Raw genomic sequence first — 27,082 nt, forward strand, 5'->3', positions numbered from 1 at the left:
ATAATTAGCTTGAAATAAATAGCCTGATTGAAAAGTATAGGGAACTGCTGATCAAAGTACAATCAATTTTGGTCCACAAGACACAGCGGTCAGCATACTCAAAATGCTCCTTGTAATCATGCAAATAAACAGCAAGGTATAACTGCGCTCAGATGCCAACATGTCCTTTGACTCACAACAAATAGTGCAATGCTGAATGCACAAGTAAGAATAAAGAGGAGAATGTATTTGTCTACAACAGAGGTTATAACTTCTTCAGATTGGAACACTATTTTGAAAATAATAGCATCCATTACCTAAGCAGGAAATGAAACAGCAGAATAAAAATATGTATTCTATTCACTAGATTTAGTGGCAATTTACACAATTGATTTTCCACATACTTTGATATCATTTGATGCACATTGTTAATTGCAGCAATGATTTTAACCTATTAATTACTGTCTTCCCACTTTGTTATTTCTGGTGTATTCTCCAAAAACTCACTCACTGTCCCAAGTCCAATTAGTTTAAAGATTTTTGTTAAAGCCAAGCCACACTTCCCAGTTCAAACCTCTCATCTTATATGTTACAATCATTGGCTTCACTGAGCAAAATAATAGCCATCAATACACAGATCTTAAATCCCAATGTCTGATACATTTAATTAACTAGTCAGCCAGGCTCCCAACACAAGCACTGAACACTAAAATATTTCAAATAAACTAAGTTATGGGCTCCAGATAGCTGTGGTTGGAATTACAAAATTGAATTTTAGATACAAGTTCACTGCTTCCACGTCTCTTGCACTGTATTAGTTTTCCATTACATACCAGTTCACTGCTTCTCCTTTCTGCATTTCCAATTGTGTTCCATCACACCAACAATTCTTTCTCAAGTACCTAAAGGTGAACCTGTTTGACCTTTTTGCTCACTGCAAAGTGTTTAAATTGATTTCAGAGTTGGTCGACATCTGAACAGCATTATTTCAGTTGCTTGTATTTATCTTCTATCTCCTCTACATTGTTTATATTCCCTCCATTTCTCCTGAATTTTCTGATTGATTAATTTTGTCAGTGCAGTCCCAAGCATTCATTCCCCTCAATATATCCTTTCTGTTCTATCTGCCTAATTGTGTCAATTCCTAAACCTTTAAGTTCATGATGGAAACACAAGAGTCCCAGCACCTGTAAGCTCCTTACAAGCCCTTGACCGCATTCATTCTTTGTCTCCAAGTCAAGATTCTGGAATTCCTCACCCAAATACACTGCAGGATTATCTTCATGTCACCTGACTGCAATAGGTTCAAGGAAAACAGCAAACCCACACCCATGAAAAAAGACAAAACCAGACAATTATTTCTATGTACATCACATTAATGAAAACATAACTTCAAAAATGCAGCTTAGATTTTTCTGAGCAGGTTAATCATATCGTAACTTTTTAATTGCAGCAATTATAATTTTTCCACCTACATCTCCTCAGAGATGTTAAATGTCAACAGAGCTCTTTTGCCATAAAATCTATTCCATGTGGTTGTTAATGGGCACCTAGGCTGAGTCAGCTGTGTAATGCCTTCCATGAATCTTTCACAAGCTGTACAGGGCATTGATTTAAATTGAGCTCCAAACACAGAAGCTCCACTCACCTCACAGGATTGCTGGTCAAAGAAACTCTTAGTGATTCTAGGCAGTTAAGTAGTTTATCATCAGTAATTCCGGAACGCAATTCGTGAACATATTCCTGGGATGACAGAGTACTTTCATGCTTGCTGTTCTTCAGTCCACCCTGTATTAACAATAAGGAAACAGTTACTCACCATGTACAGAGAACAGTTACAAATAAAACATTACATAACAATTTACAATAGACCTTAATAATCCAAGTATAAAGAACTACAATCAGTATACTTAAATGTTGTAAAACCAGAGGTTCCAAACTGAGATAAGTCATCTCCAAAGGGCTAAGCAGGAGTAATTGTAGAATAAAGGTAGAAAATTCTGGAGATACTTAGCAGGTCAGCATTACCTGTAAGAGGAAAACAGAGTTAAATTCTCAGATATTGATGAAAAGTCAATGACCTGAAATGTTAACTCTGTTTTTCTTTCTCCTCAGATGCTCCCAGCAATTTTGTTTTCATTTCAGATTTGGTGCAACTGCAGTTTTTTTTCGCTTTGAGGAATAACTGTGGATTAGATTTTCAATACAATGCAAGGCTAGGAGTACTCAGAGTAAACTGAACTATTAGTCAGAGTTCAACCAGTGTAGCAGCTACTGCTGTTACTGACCCTCAGTGTCAGGATTAATTCTAAACCTGGACCCCAGAGCTGGATAGTGGAAGGTTGCTGGCAAGGCCAGAAACTGACTGACATGCTCTGAGCCCTGGAAAGTCTTCATCCTCCAGCTGGACATGGCAGGGCAGACTAAAGATCAAAATGTACAGAAGGCGAGCTTTTTCTTGTCCTTGCTGCTCATCACCACCTCAGATGGCCTCTTAAAAAGCAAGCAGTCACCATCTAGGGCAGGATGGTTGGCTGAATTGGAGGTGTGGAGGGGGAGGGCAGTGCTTATGGTTCTTGATCTAAGGACTGCTCACAGAGGAGATGTTCCTGGAAGATCTCCTCTTTGGGCACATAGCCCACACAATGTCACAATGCACATCCACCTTCTCCTTCTCAGCCATTACAGGAATATCTGGCATGCTTCTTGAACAGCTTGGACACTTCATCTGACTCCACAAGGTCCCTCTGACCCTCAACCAGCATCCTCACTCTGGGTAGGCTAGATGTGATCTCAACTATCATCAGTGCAGTTCCTCCTCATGAACCTCTACTGGAGTCGTGTGATGGCTGGTAAAACTATAAGGGAGTACACAGTAAGAATCTTTGTTGTTCACCGCACTGAAGAATGCTTCCAAAATTAACATTTTAGTCTATTTTACAAGATGCATATTTATAAACTAAAAGAATATTTATTGCACAGTAAGAAGCTATTCAGCCCATCATGTGCATGTCAGCCTTTCTACCACAGCAACTCTCCTGTCACTGCCTTTAGTCCTTTCTCCATTGCATTACAAATTTTTCTCCATTAATACTTGTGATGGAGGCCTTCAAGTTGACATCTGCAAGTAATGCATTCCAGTTTCTAGCCATGCACTGCATAATCAAGCTTTTCTTCACCTATTAATTCTCTTACCCTTTATTTTCTACATCAACTCGCCTCTCCCAAATGGGAACAGCCTTCCACTATCCAGTCTGCCCAGAACCCTCATCACTCCAGATGCTTCCATCAAATCCCCCCTCAGTCCTTTTAAAGAAAACAGACGCAGCCTCTCCAATCTATCCTCGTAAGTGTAGTTCCTCATCCCAGGAACCATTCTCCTCTGGACCCTCTCCAATGACTCCACATTTATCCCATCATGAGGTGATCAGAATTGAAGTCATCAAGTCAGAGAGTTAATCAGCACAGAAATAGACCTTTCCGCCCAACTCCTCCATGCCGACCAAGGTGCCCACCTGAGTTAGTCCCATTTGCCTGTATTTAAACCATATCACTCTAAACCTTTCCTATCAATGTACCTGTCTAAATGTCTTTTAAACATTATGAATACTTTACTCCAGTTGAGACTAAACTAGTATTTTATAAAGGTTCAGCATAACTTCTGATTTTATTCTCTATACCTCTATTGATAAACCCTCGAATGTGTACATCTTACCCACTTTCTCAACCTTCTCTACCACTTTCAATGACAGAAACAGAACTGGAAGAACTCAGCAGGTCAATCAGCATGTGTGGCGGCATGACAAGAGATGCAAGTCAACATTTCCAGTTGACACACTGCATCAGGAATTGTCTTTCCACCACTTCCAATGATTAGTGCAGCCATACCCCCAGATCCTTTTTACAACAATATCCTTTATTCCATTTTGCTCTGTTTATTTTTCCTACCAAATGTATCGCCCAACACTTCTCCACATAAACTTTCAGGTGTAAGATATCAATATCCTCTTTGCACTTTGCTCTTCGTAGTGCCAAATTTAGAAATTATGGCTTGCACCCACAACTCTAGATCAATATAGATCCAAGGCACCAACAAATAAACACCTGGCAGAACCAACATTTACCCTGTAAACCATCACATTCCAGAGTTAAATCTTTTCAGATCATTTTGGATATGGTTAATTACACACTATAAAAGTACCTTCAAGGGGGAAAAAGATAATTAAGATAAAAACTGATGCACATTGTTCACCTTTTCTGACGCTGAGAAATGTTAATGAGCTGTCTGTAAGAGTAATCATGCCTCGAGACGGATTTCTGACACAATGAGCAATGTTGCAGGAAATGTGAAATGCTCAGCAAAGCCAAGTACATAGCAACAATAACTCTTTTCCTATATTTATATGGGACTGGAAAAAATCAAAAGTTACCGAGCATCAATCTGACAAAAATAAACATAAACTACTCAAAGATTCATGCAGTAGATATTTCAAATATATTTATGGAATTCCAGAAGTAACATTTCTCCAGAAAAATGTTGAAGGGATTAATGTTGCAATGATGACAAACAATTTCAGCAGAATATGCATTGATATAAACATGTTGCTATTTTTGCCTGTCTTATATATACAATATTGTTTTAATTTTAACAATTGTGTAATTGGAGCTCAATTTAATTAAAATGTACTCATTCATAAAGCAGTCCAAATTATGACATTTTTGATTAATCCACTTCCTGAGCACAGTTAGTAAATTATTTTTATACTAAAACTCTTTTGGGCAAATTCTGGGAAGATGTTCTAATATATTCCAGAAATATAGAATTATTTCTGCCACGTATTGTTTGAATTATTTGCATTTGTGCACTCAAAACACTTAATTACAACAATTCAGATTGCACGAGTAGTTTACAATTAAGCTAATTATATATAAACATTGGTAGAATAAAACTGAGCTTTGCATAATGAGGAGCCAGTGGTTAGAGGAATAAGGAAACAAAGATGGGAGTTAGATGAGCTAGAGAAAAGAGAGCGAATACAGATGAGAAAGAGAGTGTGAAAGCAGAAGACAGAAAAAGAAGAAAAAATGGAGGTAGAAAAAAATGAGAATTTTGATATTAAGAAGGTGGTGTAAGTGTTGGGTCTCTTAATTTTGACATGGAGGATAAGGCCCCAGGACATGATGGGATCTATCCCAGGTTATTAAGGGAGGCAAGAGAGGAGATTGCTGGAGCATTGACAGAGATCTTTGACTATTCTCCAGTCCTCTGAGACCTTGCTTGTGGCTGAAGAGAATACAATGTTGTTCCTTTGTTTAAGAATGGCAATAGTGATAATCCAGCGAATTATAGGCTAGTGAGCCTCACATCAGTGGTTGGAAAATTAAGAGAAGATTCTTAGGAAACAGAATTTACTCACACACGGAAAAGCATGGATTTATGAGGAATAGTTAACATGGCTTTGTGCGGGGGAGGCCATGTTGGACACATGGACTTTAGTATCCAGAAGATTAAGGTACATGGGATCCATAGAGACTTGGTAAATTGGATTCAAAATTGGCTTGGCCATGGAAGACAGAGGATAGTGGCAGAGGGGTATTATTCTAACTAAAGATCAGTGACCAGTGGTGTTCCACAAGGATCAGTGCTCGAATCTCCACTGTTTGTGATATCTCTAACTGATTTGCATGAAAATGTTGGTGGGCTAATGACACAAACATCTGCGAGGAAGATTGCCAAGAGATCCATCAGGATCTTGATCATGTGAAATTATGGGTAGAGAAATGGCAGATGGAGCTTAATCCAGACAAGTGTAAGGTGTTGCATTTTGGGAGGTCAAATGCAAGAGGAAAATATACAGTAAATGGCAGGGCTCTTAAGAACACTGATGCACAGAGGGATCTTGAGGTGCAAGTCCATAGCTCCCTGCAAGTGGCAATACAAGCAGATGGGATGGTAAAGGCAGCTCATAGTATACATGCCTTCATCAGTTGGGATGGTCAGTATAAAAGTTATGTTGCAGCTCTGTAAAACTTTGGTTAGACCACATTTGGAGTATTTTATGCAGTTCCTGTCACTGCATTACAAGAAGGATGTGGAGGTTTTGGAGAGGGTACAGAAGATGTACACCAGAATGTTGCCTGGATTAGAGAGTATTAGCTATAAGGAGAAGTTGGACAAACTTGGATTGTTTTCTCTCAGGTGTCAGGGAAGTAAGGGGCAACCTGAGAGAAGTTTATAAAATTATGCGAGGAATAGACAGTCTTTTTCCCCCAGGGTTAAAATGTTAAATACTAATGGGCATAGCTTTAAGGTGAGGGGGGAAAGTTTAAATGAGATTTACAAGGCAGGTCTTTTATTCCCCCCCAGCAGAAAGCACAAGGTGCCTGGATCGTACTGCCAGTGGAAGTGGTGGAAGCAGATACAATAGCAAAGTGCAAGAGGCATTTAGACAGAAACATATTTTGGAAGGGAATGGAGGGATATAGATCATGTGCAGGCAGATGGGATTAGTTTAATTTGGCATCATGATTGGCACAAACACTGTGAGCCGAAGGGCATGCTCCTGTGCTGTACTATGTTCCATGAAAACAGCAGAAAAGCTGAATTGGGCAAAACATGTTAAGAAGGAAAAAGGAAAGAAAACCAGGAGGGAAAAAGGATGGAGACGAAGATGAACAAAGGCAAATGTGTTCTTGCAGCATAAATGTGTGATTTTTTTAAAAACAAAGGCAAATAAAAATGGTGAAGTTGGTGAACATTGCTTGCTGTCATAGATGTTCAGATGTAATGCAGCAGTAAAGGCCTCATAAACCATTAGATTAATGTTTTAGAAATTAATTCACTTTGAATAAGGTTTTCTCTCACCATATGTCATTCTGCAGTCCAAAAGCAGGAAGCCGATACAATCACAATACCAGACTGTTGAAAGCACAACTACAACTTGTATTGTCTTACCCATTGGTTCACCTTCCCCAAGTATCAGAGCTCAGAATCTCCCAATTGTGCAATTCAGATAAAAAAAAGTAAAGCTTTTGCACACTGTGAGTCGACCAAAAGTCAAAATCATTCAATGTTAACTTACTTGTGCTTGTTAGACTAATGTGTTTTTATTTGATCAAATTCAGGGATGATACCAAAATAAGCAAGGCAATGGATCTCAAAGGCACACAATAAATTACAAAATTAGAGACAAAATACATTAATAGAAAAATAATTGTAGATAATATGCAATTTGCTCAGTGTAAACAACTGTATACAAGAAGATTTCTAAAAGGGCTAATTACTTCGTCAATGGTAATTATATTGCATCAAAAGACACCCAGGAGTTAATGCTTTATTGCTTAACTTTTTTAATAAATCACAGCAGTGATCAACCACACAGTTAAAAGGCCTTAACAATATCACCAAATCCATGGAAGTTTTGTATATAGAAACTTTGCATGTAGGAATTACCTCATAAATGCTATCACTCGAACATCGCTTTAGATTATCTCTTGAATACCATGACCAATCCAAATCATTATGCACAGCATAACAACAATAACAGCGGAAAAACAAGTTTAGATCTAATATCAGCTGTTTCTTTTTCACAAAAAGATGATCAAAACATCAAATGGATGTTGTGGTAGCTGAGTAAGACACAGTTCAATGGTGTGAAGAGATGAAGAGATCACCTTTTCAGCTAGATAATCCCATTCATCCTTATTTACCATGCGATGAAGTGCCCTTCACTGCTGTGCAGGAGATGGGAACTAGCAATAGGTGGGAACAGTGCAAGTTGTGGAGAAATGGTCAAATGCACTGCTAGGGAAGTTTACTTCAGGGAAAGTACAGTAAAAGGACTTAAAATAACAGAGCAATGTACTTGAAAGCTGGTTCCTTGGGAGGCATTCCGCAATGATTCCCCCAAGTTACAGCCCATTACTGCTACAAGTTTTAATACATGATCTAAACTCAAGTGGTAGGAGTAGCATTATGAAGTTTGCACACAATATTAAACTTGCCAAAACAGTAGATAGCACTGAGAATAAACAGACTTCAGAATCATAGGCAAAAACAAGGCAGATGCACTTCAATGTGGAGAATTACAAGGTGATGCATTTTAAGAGGACAAATACGAAAAGAAAATCATACAAATGGAACAATTCTGCAAAAGAACAGAAATCTTGGTGTTCATGTACACAGGTCCTCAAAAGAAACAAGGCAACTTGATAAGATGCTTAAAAACAGGAGGGTTGTTCTGCTAAACAGACAAAGAGGAAACCAAAAATACCATTTTGGAGAATTTTTTCCAATTTGATTTGTTTGCATGCAGAAAGGTTGCACCTAGAAAAGTGGATGTTGACTCCATAGCTAATTTTAAAAGTGAATTAGAAGTGAATTTGGAAGGGAGCCTCTCCCTCTCCACACCACCCCCACCCCCCCAAAGAACCAGCACAGGCTCAATGAACTAATTGGCCTCCTTCAAAGCTGGAAGTTATTACGATTCTGTGAATGAATAGGTTTTGGCATGGATAAGTTAATTCTTGTGTCCAACCTTTTCTACAGAAAGAGGTTGTAGACCATGACGTCTACAAAGAGTTGGTGAGCACAGACTGATCAATGGAGAAACTGAAGATCATTAATCAGTTGTTCAGGTCAAAATGATGTAAACCAGGATCTCAGCTAAAGGAAGGGACAGAACTAGATAAGTATACGAAAGTAAAGGGATTGGTTGCTGGAGATTATTTCCCTACATTAAGGTTACACAAAGCAACTGGGAAGATTTGTGGAATGAGAAGCCCAGAAAATTGGAGATGTGTATGAACAGAAGACAATTATTTCAGATTTGTTTAAGAGGCTTTTGTTTATTTCAGAGTTAATGTCAAAAAAGTTAGATGAGTTGTCAAAAGCATTGGGAAAAGTGTTGGCACATTGACATCATGACTATATCCTTACACAATAAGCTGATTGGCCTTCTTCAAAGCTGGATGTCATGCAGATACTACATATGTAGTCATCAAGGAGCCAAGGATACAGACAGCCTCTCAACACCTTGATCATGTCCTATGGGATATAATTCAAGGTAGTTGAAGATTAGAATGTAACAAGAAAATAAAAAGTCTCAGAAATAGAGCACTTTTTTAAAATTTATTTTTCAGGGTGTGGCACTGCTGGCAAGGCAGACATTTATTGCACATCCCTAAATGCCTTAAGGAGGTGGTGATGAGACAGCTTGTTGAAGAACTGCAGCTCCTCTGCTTAAGGTATTTGCAAAATGCGACAGGGTAGGGAATTGCAAGACTTAAACACTATCACAATAAGGGGATGGCAATAGATTTCCAGCATAATGCAGTGCTTGGCCTGGATGTAAACTGGAGAGCGATGGTGTCCTCATGTGCCACCTACCCACTTGCAAGAAACTGCAGAGAGTTGTGGACGCAGCTCAGCCCATCACGAAAACCAGCCTCTGCTCCATGGACCCTGTTTACACTTCTTCATTGCCTCGGTAAAGCATCCAACATAATCAAAAACCCCACCCACTCTAGACATTCTCTCTTCTCCCCCCTCCCATCAGGCAGAAGATTCAAAAGCCTGAAAGCACATACCACTCAAGGACAACTTCTATTCCACTGTCATAAGACTCTTGAATGGGTCCTAGTACAGTAAGATGGACTCTTGACCTCACAATCTACCTCATTATGGCCTTGCACCTTATTGTATGCCTACACTACATTTTCTCTGTAACTCTAACACTTTATTCTGCACTCTGTCATTGTTTTCCCTTGTACTACCTCGATGTAATGAAATGATCTGTATGGATGGCATGCAAAACAAAATTATTTTCACTGTACCTCAGTACATGAGACAATAATAAGCCAATTTATCCTTATCCTACTTGGCAGCACAGATTGCAGATTTAGGAAGCACTGTCAGAGTTGCCAAGATGAGTATCTGTATTTTGTAGATGATACACACTGCAGCCACTGACCATCTGTGATGAAGAAAATGGGTGGTGAACGTGATGACAATTAGGCTGTTTTTCCCTGGATGACATCAAGCTTTGAACATAGTTGGAGCTGCAGTCATCAGATTAATGGAGTTTATTTTATTGCATCACTGACTTTTGTCATGTAGATGATGGAAAAGGTTGGGAATGTCATGAGACAAGTCACATGCCGCAGACTATTTAGCCTCCAACCGACTCTTGTAGCTGCGGTATTTGTATGGCTTCTTCTAGCTGTATATTCAGTCAATAGTGACCTCCATGAAGTTGGAAGTGGGGAAATTTGGTAACGGCACTCCACTGATTATGAAGGGTTTGTGGTTGGAGATGACTACCACCTGACACTTGTGGCAGCAATACTACTGGCTACTTCATTAATCCATACTTGAATGCTGTCAAGGCTTTGCTGCATTCAGGCATGGGTTGTTTCATTTTTTGAGTTGCCACAAATAGGTTTTTACATTGTGCTGTTATCAATGAACCTTATCCCAAGGAAGGACAGTCAGTAATGAAGCTATTGGAGATGACTGGGCTGGGACACTGCCCTGAGAAACTTCTGCAGCAATATTCTGGACTGGGGTTACTTGTTTCCAACAACTAGAACCATCTTCTTTTGTGCCAGGTATGATTCCAATTATCTGAGTATTCTCCCCACATGGCCAATGATTTCAGTTTTACCAGGATGCCTAATGGCACAGATGGTCAAGTGCTGGCTGATGTCAAAGACAGCCACTTGTAATTCGGTTTATCGCTGCAAGTTTGAGCCAAAAAAGGGGGCGGTGTACATGCACCTGTCTACATCAATGGTGCTGAGGTCGAGAGGGTTGAGAGCTTCAAGTTCCTGGGAGTGAACATCACCAACAGCCTGTCCCGGTCAAATCACATAGATGCCATGGCCAAGAAAGCTCACCAGTGCCTCTACTTCCTCAGGAGGCTAAAAAAATTTGGCATGTCCCCTTTGACTCTCATCAACTTTTACCGATGCACCATAGAAAGCATCCTATCTGGATGTATCACGGCTTGGTACAGCAACTGCTCTGCCCAGGACCGCAAGAAACTGCAGAGAGTTGTGGACACAGCCCAGCGCATCACGGACACCAGCCTCCCCTCCTTGGACTCTGTCTTTACCTCTCGTTGTCTTGGTGAAGCAGCCAGCATAATCAAAGACCCCACCCACCCGGGACATTCTCTCTTCTCTCCTCTTCCATCGGGTAGAAGATACAGGTGCCTGAGGGCACGTACCACCAGACTTAAGGACAGCTTCTACCCCACTGTGATAAGACTATTGAACGGTTCCCTTATACAATGAGATGGACTATGACCTCACGATCTACCCTGTTGTGACCTTGCGCCTTATTGCACTGCACTTTCTCTCTAGCTTTGACACTTTGTACTGTTACTGTTTTTTTACCTGTACTACATCAATGCACTTTGTACTAATTCAATGTAACTGCACTGTGTAATGAATTGACCTTTATGATCGGTTTGTAAGACAAGCTTTTCACTGTACCTTGGTACAAGTGACAATAATAAACCAATACCAACGTTTTGATGAGACCTGGAGCTGAGTGGCCTTGGTGAAAACCAAAGTTGGTAGTGAGAAGGCTATTATTATTAACAGTAAGTGTTATTTGGTATCAATGTCAATGACTCTAGTTGCTCTGATGATTGAGAGTAGACTTACTTGACAGTTATTAGGAGTGGACCCCCCTCTGATCTTTGTGGAGAGGATGCACCTAGGCACTTTTCTGCACTGCAGGTAGATGCCAGCGTCATAACTGAAAAAGGAACAGCCTAGCAAGAGGCACGGCTAGTTCAAGAATGCAACTCTTCAGTACTCTAATGAATGTTAACTGGTCCCATCATCTTTGATGTATTTAGTAATTTTGGAAGATCACATTGAGTGAACTTAATTGATTACAGATTGGCTTTCGTGATGATTTGGATCTCTGAAGGAAACTGAGATGGAACATCTACATTTATGGCTAAAAATGGTTGAAAATGCTTCAGCCTTGTCTTTAGTATTCACGTGCTGGGCCTTGCCAGCATCAAGGATGGGCATATTACTGGAGTCTTCTTCTCTGACTAGCTACTTAATTGTTCACCACCATTTATGACTAGATGTGATAGGACCCCAGAACTTTGATTTGATCCATTAGTTCTGGGACTGTTCAGTTCTGTCTCTTGCGTGTTGTTTTTGAAACTTAGCATTATGTTAATCTCTGAAAATTACTATACACATTAAAACAGCATGCATGAACATAAAAGAATTATTTCTAAGTACTGCTGAAGTATCATACAGCCAATTCTTTATGAGAGTATAAAAATTGAAACTGGATGGTCCAAAGACAACTTGTTTTGGTGGGGGGTATTTCCAATGGTTGCAGCAACAGAAGAAGGGAAGGTAATCAATAATAAAGGGTATTATTGAACCCTGTATATTAAAATTGCAGGTGTACCCCATGATAACTCAGAAGGGGGGAGAACAGCTTTCCACTTGATTAGTCCCTCCATTCAGAAATTTTTGGCACAACCACAAAAGTAAATACCATTCATAGCCACAAAGGAGTTCTAGGGCCATCTGTCGCACCTACCAGCTGCAGGAATTATGCATGAAGGTGTGCATCTCTGACTAAAGGAAAAGAAAATCTATGAATGGGTTATAAATAATGTAAAACAGTGGGGGGAAAAAAACATATATAGGAAAAAACATTTGTTTTCAAGAAATTAAAGCTGCATAAAATAAAATTGTTTTGATTTTTTAAAGATAGGTTGCAAAATACAATTAAAACTATTCACAAATGAAGCCAAATGCAGTAACACATACATAAAGTTCCCCAGACATCTGTGTCAATGCACTATACAAGGCCCCGTTTTTATAATTACATTAATTGATCAAGCTTTCAAACTTCCACTGTTAACATACAACAAAAATGAATGTGTGAGATTTCAACTACAGACTAATTCAGGCACCACCCAGTGATAGCATACCCCCCTCAGTCAAGATATATAGATTCAAACTCCTTTCCTTAGCTGCACACAAATAATGTTGCTCTTGGTTCAATGCATAATTGAAAATAGTGTCATTCAAAGAAGATATTAAACTGAGATGCTACCTGCCCTTTCATGTGGATCAAAGAGATTCCAGGCAGTTATTTTAAAAGGAAAGAAATTTACTGGCTTAAACTTTACCCAACATTTTCTTAGATTCCTATTATCTGGTCATTTATTTTATTGCTGTTTGTGACATCTTGCAAACTGTCGCATTCCATATATTTCACAGTATGTAAACTTCAGAAGTTTGTCTGCAAAACCCTTTGGGAAATCATAAGAGAAAAATGCTCCAAAGTTTCTTCAAATCAGTGGGTGAACCAGGCAAACGGTAAGAGGGCTGGGGGAGGTGGAATACAGTGGACAAAGCGGTTTGTATCACCTTAGTTATCCTAAGAGTAATAAACTAGGTTTGCAAAACAATAAACAATTCATTTCAGTGAAGTTGCCAGTCATATTTGACCTTAACATTCAGCCATAGGGTTATGAAGTCTCTGGCTCAGCCTTTGGAGTACATTTAGCTGGCATTCCTCATTTCCCAAGTCTTCCTCCCTATTAAATAGTGCAAAAAGCTGGCAAAACTTACTCGGCCAGTGCTTATATCAATGCACTCGGACTCCAATGATGACGACATGCAGTCATTCTTTCACAGCACCAAATCCACTGGGAGAAGCTTATTAATATAATTTCTGCTTGCGTATCATCCACTAAAGTGTGTCTCATGATTTTAGAACAACATTGCTTCTTACTACTTAACTAAAATGTTCTGAAAGGCACATCTGGAGGGATTATTTTTTGCATGAAAAAATTAGAGATAACCAATTGTATTAAATTATGGACTTTGTTATTTTTCATAGACTTACATAAGGTACATAGAGAATAAAATGATATACAAAAAAGTAAATAACCTCTAATGTACAACTTGCAAATGAACTGAACAGCCAGAACGGATTTCATTTTGCACCTTGCCTAATTTTTCAATGAGTTCTTAATGCACACAAAATATACATACATTCTATTAAATAAAAGATAGATACTACATCCCAATTACCTTGGAAGTGTTTGTCTGTTTTGGGAGTCTGGTATCAAGTGAGCGAGCTATGTGGTTTGCCCATCCAAGCAGACAAAGTGGCAAGTACTGCATGTCTCAGAACAAGAGGTCACTGCTGCCCAGTAGATTGTAGGATTTGTGAGGAAACAGGAGCACCCAATGGAAACTCACTCAGTTATGGAGAGATTTCGTAAACTCCATACAGACACAACTAGAGGTCAAGATCAAACCTGGGTCACTGGAGCTGTGAAGCAGCATAACTAACTGCAGCACCATGGTGTCACTCATCATCATTGTCTTTATTGAGAGGTAGCTCCCAAGACACAGGAAGCAGTTCACACTCCAGGGTCTTGTCATGGACCTTTATTGTATTACACAAAAGCTGCAGTTCAGTAGAGAATCTTTGCTTTTCAGATGTTGCTTAAGGCCCATTTTCACTTGTGTGTCAATGAACAAGTCAACCAAAACTTGGAGCATGGTCTCTAAATGGGCTTGTCCACAAGTGCAATTTGCATAGTGCAGTTTAAATGACTGAATTTGGGCTGACCTTGGTTCTGGAGTGGACAGAGGTGACGCAGGCTGAGCAGCTTCCAATTTGTCCTGCAGGTGAGCTACACTCCAGTGAGAAGCTTGTTCTAGGCAAGGTTCACCATGTTATAACAATGACTGAGCCTTGCCTGGCACCAACCTGCACTGAGATTCTGTCTGTTGTGGGTCCATAGCGGCTTGCAGGCCACTATGAAGCAAACAAAAGATGGAGAGGTATTTCTGTAAACAAATTTGAGAAGGATGTGCCACATTCCCTCTTGACAGGGTGTGGGTCAACAAAGGCCATGTTTCATGGTTAAAGCTCCACCCTGCATTTCCTTTGGAACTGACTTACAATGATGGTGTCCACTGTATCTTAAGTTGAATGAAATTCACACAAGTCAGCCTCAGGGAGGATATAACTGAGGCAAATCCAGGTAATGACTTTCCCTGTGAAGAACAGCAAGGAGATCCTACTGTAGTTTCTGCAATCAGATTGCCTCTTCAAGATGGTCACAGTCACAACATTTCTGAGATTTCCCAGGTTTGGGAAATGGGGTTGTGAATTTGTCACACAAGTTCCTCTCTGCCAAGTTTTAATCTACTTCCAAGGCCTTATTTTCTCCAAGTGGCATGTGGCTTTTTTGACCTTGTCTGTCGGGTTGGCGGCAAGGTTGCTTGCGTCAAGGACAGAGTTATATTCAAGAAGTTCTTTTAAGTGTTCCTTCCAGAAGATTCCAACAACCTTTATCCGTGATAGGTTCACCTTTGTTCTTGGCTATCAGTGGAGTGGACCTTTGGTTACTTGACTGTAACAGCCTTGACAACACAAGAAATCTCACACGGCACATTTATCAGTGAGCTCCTGAGCTCTGATCCTGTGCAGATCAGTTGGCAGAGCTATTTGCAGACATTTTTAAACCTCTCCCTGCTTCAATCTGAGGTTCCCTCCTGCTTTAAGACGACTATCATCCCAGTACCTAAGGAAAATAAAGTAGTGTGCCTGAATGAATACCGCCCAGTGTCTCTGACATCCACCATCATGAATTGCTTCGAGATGCTGGTCATGGCACGCATTAACTCAAGCCTCCCAGACAACCTCGACCCACTGCAATTTGCCTACCACCAAAACAGGTCTAGGGCGGTTGTCATCTCCCTGGTCCTACACTCATCACTGGAGTATTGGGACAGTAAAGACACCTACATTAGACTACTGTTTATTGACTACAGCTCCGCCTTCAATACTATGATTCCAAGCAAATTCAGCATCAAAATCCAGGACCTGGGACTCAACACCTCCCTTTGCAACTGGATCCTTGACTTCCTGACCAAAACACTGCAATCAGTAAGAATAAACAGCAACACCTCTGCCACGATTATTCTGAACAGTGGTACCCCAACAAGGCTGCGTCCTCAGCCCCCTATTCTACTTCCTATACACTCATGACTGCTTGGCCAGATCCTGCTCTAACTCCATCTACAACTTTGCAGATGACACCACCGTGGTGGGCTGTATCTCAACTAACGATGAGTCAGAGTACAGGAAGGAGATAGAGAACTTAGTGACATGGTATCATGACATCAACCTTTTCCTCAATGTCAGCAAAACAAGAGAGTTGGTCATGGACTTCAGGACAGAGGGCAGTACACATGATCCTGTCAACATCAACAGTGCTGAGATCAAGAGGGTTGACAGCTTCAAGTTCCAAGGAGTGAACATCACCAATAACCTGGCCTGGTCCAACTATATTGATGCTACGGCCAAGAAAATTCACCAGCACCTCTACTTCCTCAGGAGGCTAAAGAAATTTGGTATGTCCCCATCAACCCTCACCAATCTTTATCGATGCACCATAGAAAGCATCCTATCCGGATACATCACAGCTTGGTATGGCAACTGCTCTGCCTGTGACCACTAGAAACTTGAGAGAGTTGTGGACACAGCTTAGCACATCATGGAAACCAGCCTCCCCTCCATCAACTCTGTCTATACTTCTCACTGCCTCGGAAAAGCAGCCAGCATAATCAAAGACCCCCAAACATTCTCTCTTCTCCCCTCTCCCATTGGGTTGAAGATACAAAAGCCTGAAATCACGTACCACCAGGCTCAAGGACAGCTTCTATCCTGCTGTTATAAAACTATTGAACAGTTCCTTAGTACAAGAAGATGGACTCTTGAACTCACAATCTACCTCGTTAAGACCTTACTCCTTATTGTCTACTTGCACTGCACTTTCTCTGTAGCTGTTACACTTTTATTCTGCATTCCGTTATTGTTTTACCTTGTACTACCTCAATGCACTGTGTAATGAATTAATCTGTATGAACAATATGCAAGACAAGTTTTTCACTGTACCTCAGTACATGTGACAATAATAAACCAATTTCAATTCTTTCCACCCACCATCTGTTCTTCAGGTCATGGGTTTATGTCTGTTGGACCTACCCTTCAAGTGACTCACAGAGCTGGCTTTCCCTTAAGATATGGTGGAATTTACAACCAAAAACACCTTGTGTCCGCAGTTAATTCGCTCCTGGATCTCCTGATCATTCTCACACACATACAGAAACACCGGCACATGCACACAAAGGCATGCAAACACACAACCAAACATGCGCACACAAACATGTGCACACATACAAACACAGGCACACGGGTGCACCCATATACACAGGGCCCGAGGCAGTTGGTGGGAGAAATAGTGATAGGACTAGGAGCAGGTGGGATGAGTCATGTGGCTGGGAGCAGTGGGGAATAGCAGCTGAACATCTGGGACCAGAAGGGGCAGCAGAGTGCCTGAGGGAAATGGGGAGGGGGTCTGGTGCAAAGCAGTCTGAAACAAAACAATGTGCCCTCTGACCTAATGCCATCAGCTTCCCTGCACTCCAAAGACACTACCTATCCACAGACGGTCAAAAGTAGAAAAACAGTTTATTTCAAAAAGAAACTGCTGTTAGATTGTCATTGTACAAGATACCCAGGTTAGAGAGGCGCATTTAAAGAGAGATATTATCATCTCAGTCACTGAGAGTCTGTCAACCAAGATCAAATCCTAGAACTATACATTCCAGACATATACCTAGCAACAAACACTGCCATCTACTGTACCTCATGGTGTTCACAAGATACAAAAGGGAGATCCAACACTGAAACTGTTACCAGGCTAGAAATGCATTGAGTATTGCCAGCAGTTCCGAAAGGAACTCCAGTGTTCAGACAATTAAACATTCACAAGTCCCAGTGAATTGCTATGAAATGCAGAAAAAGGGATTCACTGACAAATTTTGAGATGTCAATTCAATTAGTTCTCTGCTGGATTTAGCATGGAGATTCGTCTTGCTGGAATTCTGCTACTTTTCACTGGGGAATTGTCACTTGGATCCTGTGCACAGTCAGACCTGAAGTGGTAGGTCCATGGGATTGAGAAGCAAAATTCAGTTACTTCATGAAGAATTATTTTTCATAACAGTTTAATATATTTTATTAATTCATCCCTATATTTTGCATTTTAGCTTTACTCTGTTCTGCAGTGAATAATGCCCCTAACCACAGCTTTGCCAGTTGTCAAAGGCTGCCATGGGCATTTTGAAAGCAGGGTTTCTATACTTCACTCCATGAGCCCCAGTTGCTCTCCACACAACAGGATGCAACTCCAACCTGAAAAAAAAACATAAATAACATTGCACCTCACACCCCTCATCCATCCATCCAACCCAAATTCTGGTGTTTGGTGGAGAAGGTCTGGGAAGGGGGCAATCATTTTGGCACTTTTTTCAATGTCTATATCTTTCAAAGGTCTGAAATGGAACAGAAATGTTTGCGTTCTCAATTTCTACAAGCACAGAGTAAATGGTCATATATCAATTCCCCATAAAGATTTGTTCTTGCTGTGAAGCAGTCCAAAAGGAAATTCCAGTTGTTTTAACTATTCAGGCAATGATTAGATTTGTTATCATTCACAGTTACAAGACATACCTGCTATTAAAGTTAAATGCTTGTTTACTGAAACTTCAGAATGGATGACTGCACTTCCAAAATGTGGAAATCTACTAATCAAAATATGTGCCACTCACCCAAATTAAAAACTACGCTGAAGGGAAATTGAGGTCTTGAACAGATGAGAATACAAGATATCTTAGGTCCACTAAAAGGTTTCGCAGCACGATTTTAAATTACTAGACTGCAGAACAACTTGAGTACTAATCTATGATACTCATGTCATTGTCATCATGTAATTACATGAAACCAACATCTCCAGGAAACTGCATGATTGTCCCACGTATTCTGTTAACCAGTTTTTTTTAATTGTATGTGTAATGATTTTCAAAGATTTTTTTTAAAGAATTGCAGTTTTTTTTAAAGAAATCATTGTTAAAATTTAACTATATATTTCAATTTTTAAAATGTCTCTATGAGAGTCATTCAAAAATGACTGAAAACCCATACCAAACTTTTATAGCTGGCAAAATCCTGGGGTAGGGGGAGATTTTAGGAAAGGGTGAGGGTTAGGTTTAGTACTTTCACAACCAGAGGTCCCATCAATGCCCAGTCAAATTGCTAAATTCCAGGATGGTTTGAGCCAATAAGATTGACCCCTTGCATCCAGTCCAGTTAAAGATGACATGGGGAGATCAGAGACAGTGATTCCAGGTTAGTAAGATCTGACTTGAGATTTTCTTTAGATGCCTCCTGTCATGTATTCACCCAATGTGATTTTAAACCTCTATTTTCTCCTATTATTATAAATACCTATGTATCTTCATATTTAATGCATGCTTGTTCAATCCACCCATGTAAGTCAGTATGAAATTGTAGCCATAATTTCCATCTGGAAGGGGATATGGGAAGGATTGTCTGGCCATAATCATGCCCCATTGCCAAATAACTTACTACAGGAAGGGCAATTTCACCATGGTACAGTGGTACTGGAGGCCTTTCAAATGGGAGAGGAAAGACTACAGTAGTGGTGATGAGAGAGAAATTAATTAAGAGGAGCGATACTGTTCTCTGCAGCCGTGACCAGGCAGACTGAAGACCATGCGAGTGTTAAGGAACATGCTTAGGCCAGAATGGAAGAACCAGTTGACATAGTCCAAACAGGAACCAACATTCTAGGTAAAAGAATACTGATGAGCTTGGAACTTGGTAATAATACAGAATCTCTAGGTTAATAAATAAGCAATTGTTACCTGAGCCATATGGAAACAAGTACGGATTTGAATGAATCAGTATTCAGTGAGACTTAGCAAGTGATCTGGAGAAAGAGGTTTCAATTCACAGTGATATGATACCACACTCAGGGAAGAAAGCTCTTCCATTGGGATGGGTTCTATTTAAACTGGGCTGGGACCACAGCCCTGGTGAAGCAGAGGCTGCAGATGGAGCTTAAAACAAAGGATTAAAGTTCTTTCTAAATTGTGAATGAACTTCAAAAATATGTGGCTGTTACTGATAAGACAAAATTATAAAAAAGCAATATTTACTTTCATTGTAGTATTTGCATAAGCATATTTGTTTCTTGGAAAAAAAATGATATAAGCAGTTCTAAAGACATTTAAATCATGCCACAAAATCATGTCTGTGAATGTTTTACTTTGGTAATTACCATTTTTTTTTACAATACAATTGCTTTGGTGCAGTGCAGTTCATCAACATGAAATGTTGACTCTGCTTCTCTATCCACAGATGCTGGCCGACTTGAGCATTATCCTGCATTTGCCAAATTTAGTTTTGACCTAAATACTCCAGGCACTTGATATTTAAATAGATAAAATTGAAAGGAAAGGTGTGGGATTTAATAAAAGATGATCTAAGAGAAAAGAGGAATAATGCCAGTCCTAAAGAACAGGAAATAGAATCAGAATGAGTGGAGAGGAAAAACACTGGTTACAGTGCTTCTCACATCTGTAGCTGTGAAATTTGAACAGCAAAATAAACAAAAAATGAAAAACTGTCGAGCATGGATGACACAATAATCATGGAGAACTTTAATCACATAGACAGGGAAAAATATCACATTGGGAAAAGTAGATCAGAAGATGAGGTCAGAAAATGCAACCGAGACATATCTGGAACATTGCATCGTGGAAACAACTAGAAACCAGGTTAAACCTTATATTTTATAACAGCACATGGTTAATTAGTAATCCCAAAATAAGGAATCTTCTGGTGAAAGGTGACCCAAAAATACATTTTTTTTTGCAGTTTGAGGCACCCTGTTTGAGCAAAAATCATAGCCTTGAACTTAAGTTATGGAAGTATGAGGTTTTTTTTTGCTAAAGTACTTAAAGAAATTGGTTTAAAAGGACTATCAGTATATTTTATGAAATATTTGCAAATTTACACTAAATGTCCAGGCGATTCAGAATTTAAAACTTCCGGAGAAAAAAAGATCTATCCATAGATTGTTTTATAATGAAAGAAACTTTATGTTGTCAAGAAGCACGAAGATTGGGAGAGTATACAGCAGCTCCAAAAGCAAGACAGATTATAAAATAACAAAAACTGCTGAGAAATGTAATTTGGTATGAACAGATTCATGGGATACAAAGTAAACATTGAGGTAAAGAAACCAATCATGAAATCAAATAATATGTTGACCTTTATTGCAAGGAGACAGAAATACAAAAGCAAGAAAATCTTGCTGAGATTGTACAAGTTTCTAAGACATTACTTAGAGAAAGTAAAAGTTCAGTTTAGTTCAGTATTAAGGAGATGCACATAGACTTACCAAGTTAATTTCAAGGCTCAGGGACCAATCATAAGAAAAAGAATGAGTAGATTTAGTCAATATTCATTGAAGTTCAGAAGACTGAAGTGGTCTTACTGAGATGCAGAGAATGAGAGGGGAATACCTCGAGGCCACTTCTGATTCAAGTGTCTCAAAATAGGGGGCATCAACTCTGGATAAGCTACTTTACACTGAAAGGAAGGAAATTTTTTTTTAAAAAAAACAAAGAAATTATTCTCTACCACAGATAGCGATGGATAGTCAGTCCGAGTATTTAGTTGAGACTGATGCAGTTTCCCCTGGAACCAAACAAAGGATATTGGAATCAGGTAGGAAGGTGGGCAAAAAAAAAGAAAACAGGATAAGTCATGATCCTATTGAAAGGTGGAGCTGTCTTGAGGAACCATGTGAACTGCTCCTACTGGTTCTTCTTATGTTATTCAGTTATTAAAATAATTACTATTCTATTTCTAATCTTCGTTGCTAACAAAAGGTTCATTGGTGCTGGGGACGAGTAGGCACCTTGGTTGGCATGGACGAGTTGGGCTGAAGGACCCGTTTCCATACAGTATAATTCCATAACCCTGATTCCACATGGCAAGGCGAGATCAGTAGATAATTAATATCAGTTATACCAATGGCCCAGTTTCCTGTTTTAAAGCTACTCAGATCCATAAACTGAACTCTTCCTCAGCAGCATCCTGTACTCTATCCAACCCATGAGCATCTTCTCCATCTCAAACCCTTTAAAAGAACTTCTTTCTCTCTATCCGTGGCTTGACTACTATAACCCCAAATCACTTGACTATAGTTATTCAACCTGTCCAAATCTTTCTTTCCACAAACCTTGTTTAAGTGGCTTAAGTATATTTGGTGCTATGGCTTGTTCATCTACTTACTCTGCACCAAATACTTATAAGGCATAAATCATAAGTAAGGCAGTGGCACTTGAAATGCGATTTACATTGATATCTCGTAATATATCCAATGACCTAGCTCTTTATTCACATTCATACATTATTTTTGCCGTTAGGCATATGACAAACTGAGGTGGCACAGCACACCATCAATTAAAATAATGAATGAATTCAGTGAAATTCCCAATAAACAATATCTGACTAAACATTTCTATGTTTTAGTCTAGCAAGAATATGCAACAGTTATATCTATAAAAAGTATTACAACAACATTTCGAAGTTTCTTTGACGGCACTACCCAAATTCACAGCCTTTACCACAGATAGGATGAGGATAGCAAATGCATGGGAACAAGACTACTTGCAAACATGCCACCACAAACAAGTTTCTCTTCAAGGTGCACATTATTCTGCTGTGGCAAAATGTTATCATTCCTTCATTGTTACCAATCTCCCTGCATAACACTAGTGAGGAAGAACCATCATCCAAAAGACTGTGGGAATGGAAGGAGATGGGTTCACTGCCACCTTCCAAAGGACAATTAGAAATGGGCAATAAATACTGGCCTTATGTGTGACATCAACATCCCACAAAATAAACAAAAAGATCAGTAATTGCATTCCAAACATGAAAGCCATTACACCCATAATGAAAAAAATATGTTCTGCGATGATTTTGGGTATGTGCAAGTAATACAGAATTTGAATTTCACTGAATGACAGAAAATTCCACCACATGAACACCTAAACACATTACAGTAATTCTTTTACTGTACATTTGTAGGAAATATACAGTAAAAGTAAGAAACTGTATATAATTTTTAAATAGTTAACATTTGGATGAATTTCCATTGAAAAGCTATTCACTTAAAACTGAACATACCTAAAGATCAAATATTTTATCTCAAGACAAATGCTTTCACAAATACAAGCTGAAAATTGCTTATATTTAATTTTGATATGTGCTAAATATTTAAAACTTAAATATATCCAGAAGAGTTACTTTATTATGTATTCAGCAACAACTAAAATAAAAAAAATCACACAAGATAATTTACAGGATTGTTTTAGTTAAAATATGTAAAGAATTGGAAGATTAAATTGGAGAATTGCAAATTTTAACACTTAAAAATGTTCTGCAGCATGATATATGAACATATTTATTAAAATGTTCATTTGTGTTGATTGAGTACCATTTTCTTAAACTGTGACCATCAATAACAATGTGAGAACTTTACACATCATGCAAAATAATACATACAAGTTAGACTAAGTAGAACTGCTTCACAAAAAATTAGAAGTTTGTGACAAGCAGAGACTACTGTCAAAAAATATTCAGACTAGATTTCTTTCATAGACAAATGTCAAAATAGGGTCAACTAAAAGGTAATAAACATGAAGGGTTGACAGGAAATAATAGAATAGGGCATTCAATTTTCTGATTCTGTGATCCAAGCCCAAAAATGTCAATTCTTTATTTCTATACTATTCACAAAGATGCAGTTTATACAGGAAGAAAGTGATTGACATTTGTAGAAAATGCTTTTGTGGACTGAAAACAAAGATAATGCGGCATAAAAACATTAATTTTGACTTCTGCCCCAAGCAAAAGAATCATGGTTAACCCCTCTAAAATAAAGTGCTCTTCATGTTACAACAAAGATTTTTCCTGTCACAGATGAGAGAAACTTAAAAGTAAATTAAGTAGTTTAGCTTGAAGCAAATTTTGTCCAGTCAACTGCAATTTGGACCATGAAGGACATTTACTATACAACAGTAAAGCTGCAGACTTCTAGACAGCATTTCCCAAAACATTTATTGAATTGCTCTGTACACCAATACACTGGGTACACTGGGTTATTATTACAGTCCAAGTTAAAATTTTGCTTGGGCATCCTAACTCATTTAAAACTCAATGCATCATTAATTGAAATTCATTTACTGAATTAAATGCACCACAAAATTTTGTTGACAGATTGAAAATTTGGTCAGTGCAAGCTGCTTATGCCATCATCACTTTCCTCAAAAATGTTGACGACAATAGATTCCAAAATTGGGAATTTTAAAATTATTTAATAATGAAAGCTGCAAGAAAGATGAGAAAGAAATCCTCTATTTCCCAAAGCTGCATTTCCTAAAATGGGAGAAACACCAAATGATCAAGAACTGTAGCAATTAAGAGCCACCAATACAGTTACACAAAATCAATGAAACCATAGCAGGGAATATCTGCACAGTCTGGAAGATAATACCATGATCATTGTTGACTTGCACATAACATTATTTCTGCACCAGAAACAGCTTGAATCATGCAAATCAGCATATTTCTGAGCATAGGTGGTGGAACAAACATGTTATGTTGTACAAAGCAGTCAAGCTGCCACATCATGCATTTTCTCAAGTTACAAGATGCCAGAGCAGCTCAAGTGAACAATATTTCCATAGTATCTATCTCCTACAAGAGAGGAGCATACATGAAATAGTTGACTTTGAACCACACAACCTCTGCACAGCTGAAGACAGTGTGAACATAGCTCCCAAGTTTATAAACCCAACAGGACTGACGCTGCCATTTTGAAAAGAGGAAGAGAAGGTGCATCAACTGGATATCAATCTTCAATGCAAGGGTTCAGGTAAAAGAAAGGCATGAGAACTCCTGTGCCAAGGCAAAGCTGGGCTTACCATAGATAATGACTTGCATTTGTGATGTACTTCACATGATTTCTTCCACAAATTGAGCTCAACACTGGATTGAATATGCACAGGGAATGCAAAGTAGGACTAACACATCTTGATTTCAAAGCCAAGGAGAGAGACACGAGAGGATGGCTTACTGTGACTTTTGTCCATTGAAAAAAAAGATCAATTTGATAAAGATTATGAAGAAGTTGTGGAAGCCGACAATCAACGTAGGCGCACCTTAAAGATGTGTGCTTAGCCCACTGCTCTACTCTCTCCACACTCATGACTATGTGGCTAGGCACAGTTCAAATGCCATCTATGAATTCGCCAATGACACCACTGTTGTTGGCAGAATCTCAGATGGTGACGAGGAGGCGGACAGGAATGAGATAGATCGGCTGGTTGAGTGGTGTCACAACAACAATCTTGCACTCAACATCAGTACAACCAAGGAATTGATTGTGGACTTCAGGAAGGGGAGCTTGGGAGAACACACACCAGTCCTCATTGATGGGTCAGCGGTGGAAAGGGTGAGCAGCTTCAAGTTCATGGGTGTCAACATCTCAGAGGATCTATCCTGGGCCCAACACATTGATGCGAACATGAAGGCGGCACACCAGCAGCTCTACTTCATTAGGACTTTGAGGAGATTTGGTCTGTCACCAAAGACTCTTACAAATTTACGTAGACGTATGGTGGAGAGCATTCTGACTGGTTGCATCACTGCCAGGTATGGAGGCTCCAATGTGCAGGATTGCAAGAGGCTGCAGAGGGTTGTAGACTCAGCCAGCCCTATTATGGGCACAACCCTCCCCACCATCGAGCACATCTTCAAGAGGCAGCGCCTCAAGAAGGCAGCATTCATCATTAAGGACTCTCACCATCCGGGACATGCCCTCTTCTCATTACTATCGTCAGAGAGGAGGTACAGGAGCCTGAAAACCCACACTCAACATTTCAGGAACAGTTTCTTCATTTCCACCATCAGATGTCTGAATGGCCTTTGAACTCTACCTCATTATTCCTCATTTGCACTATTTTTTTGCTAACTTATAGTAATTTATGTCTTGCACTGTACTGCTACTGCAAAACAACAAATTATGGCATATGTCAGTGAATAATAAACCTGGTTCTAAGAATTTGCATTTTGACTGTTTTCCTGCCACATGCTAGGCTCAAAACCAAAGGGTTGCCTTTCTAGATTCAAGAATAAGAGGTCACCTTTCCAAAAGTAAAAATGTCTGAAGGAAAAGTGGAATTCAAAGACTTGTTTTAATAAAACTGTAAGATGTCAACAGGTTACAAATAAAAATAGTGGTAGACAATAAAACAAAACAAGGATACCATCAGCTTTCAGTAGGTGGATGCTTAAATCTGGATTTCAACAATAGTGAGAGATAGAGAGAGGGAGGATTAGAACAAGAGAGGCATGTGAGGGGCTGGGAATTAACAGGTACAAATTACAGGTGCAAATTCAGCAGTTCTTCAATCGTTCGCATCGATATATTTTGGGCACACTACCTTTCCCACTTTTAACTAACAAAAAAAATCAAGCAATGTACAATTAATGGGAATAAATTCAAAGCTATCAAAAAAATTACTGGGAGAAATTTATCATTCTCTAACTGATTCTTCTCCAGACAGACAACTTTTTGTATTCTTCTAATAGTGTTTGACAGTTATAATGGCAAAGTAGATCATAAATCAAAGGTCACTGAAGGAGTCATAGCACATTTAACGCTAATAAATCTCTATCAGTCCAGATATAAAACACAGAAATACAATTATCATGACAGAGAGCACAGATCTGACAAGGGTAGCATCCACCTTTCAGAAATCTTATTCTTTTTTCAGCACAGTACATATATTAACAGACTATTCTTCAAGAAATGAGAGCATGGAGGGAAAAGAAACACAATACAATTGCAAAACCCATATTTTCATATATGGAACCACACTCAGTAATTGTCTATGGGGCTCCTCACAATAAAGTTTCATGACAGTGATGCGTACAATGCCACAGCAAAAACTCGCGTAATCAAACTCAATGCTATTTCACCATTCCATACATAAAAATCTCAAGTACTAAAAAAAGCAGGAAAGCTGAATAAATCAGGCTTTTGGTTTCCTTGCTGCTGCAGCTACTAAGACCTGGAGT

The 27,082-nt window shown here is 39.1% G+C and overlaps 1 protein-coding gene across 1 annotated transcript in view; it reads right to left on the reverse strand.

Moving 5' to 3' along the window:
* The window catches only part of diaph2 (diaphanous-related formin 2), a 547,192-nt gene that overhangs the window by 391,746 nt on the left and 128,364 nt on the right, over nucleotides 1-27,082 (reverse strand). The window contains exon 6 of the mRNA XM_052020928.1: nucleotides 1,628-1,767. Within this exon, the coding sequence (XP_051876888.1) occupies nucleotides 1,628-1,767 (140 nt within the window). The remainder of the gene's footprint in view (nucleotides 1-1,627; nucleotides 1,768-27,082) is intronic.

This window comes from Pristis pectinata, chromosome 8 (assembly GCF_009764475.1).
Source record: "Pristis pectinata isolate sPriPec2 chromosome 8, sPriPec2.1.pri, whole genome shotgun sequence".
Classification (NCBI taxonomy): Eukaryota; Metazoa; Chordata; class Chondrichthyes; order Rhinopristiformes; family Pristidae; genus Pristis; species Pristis pectinata.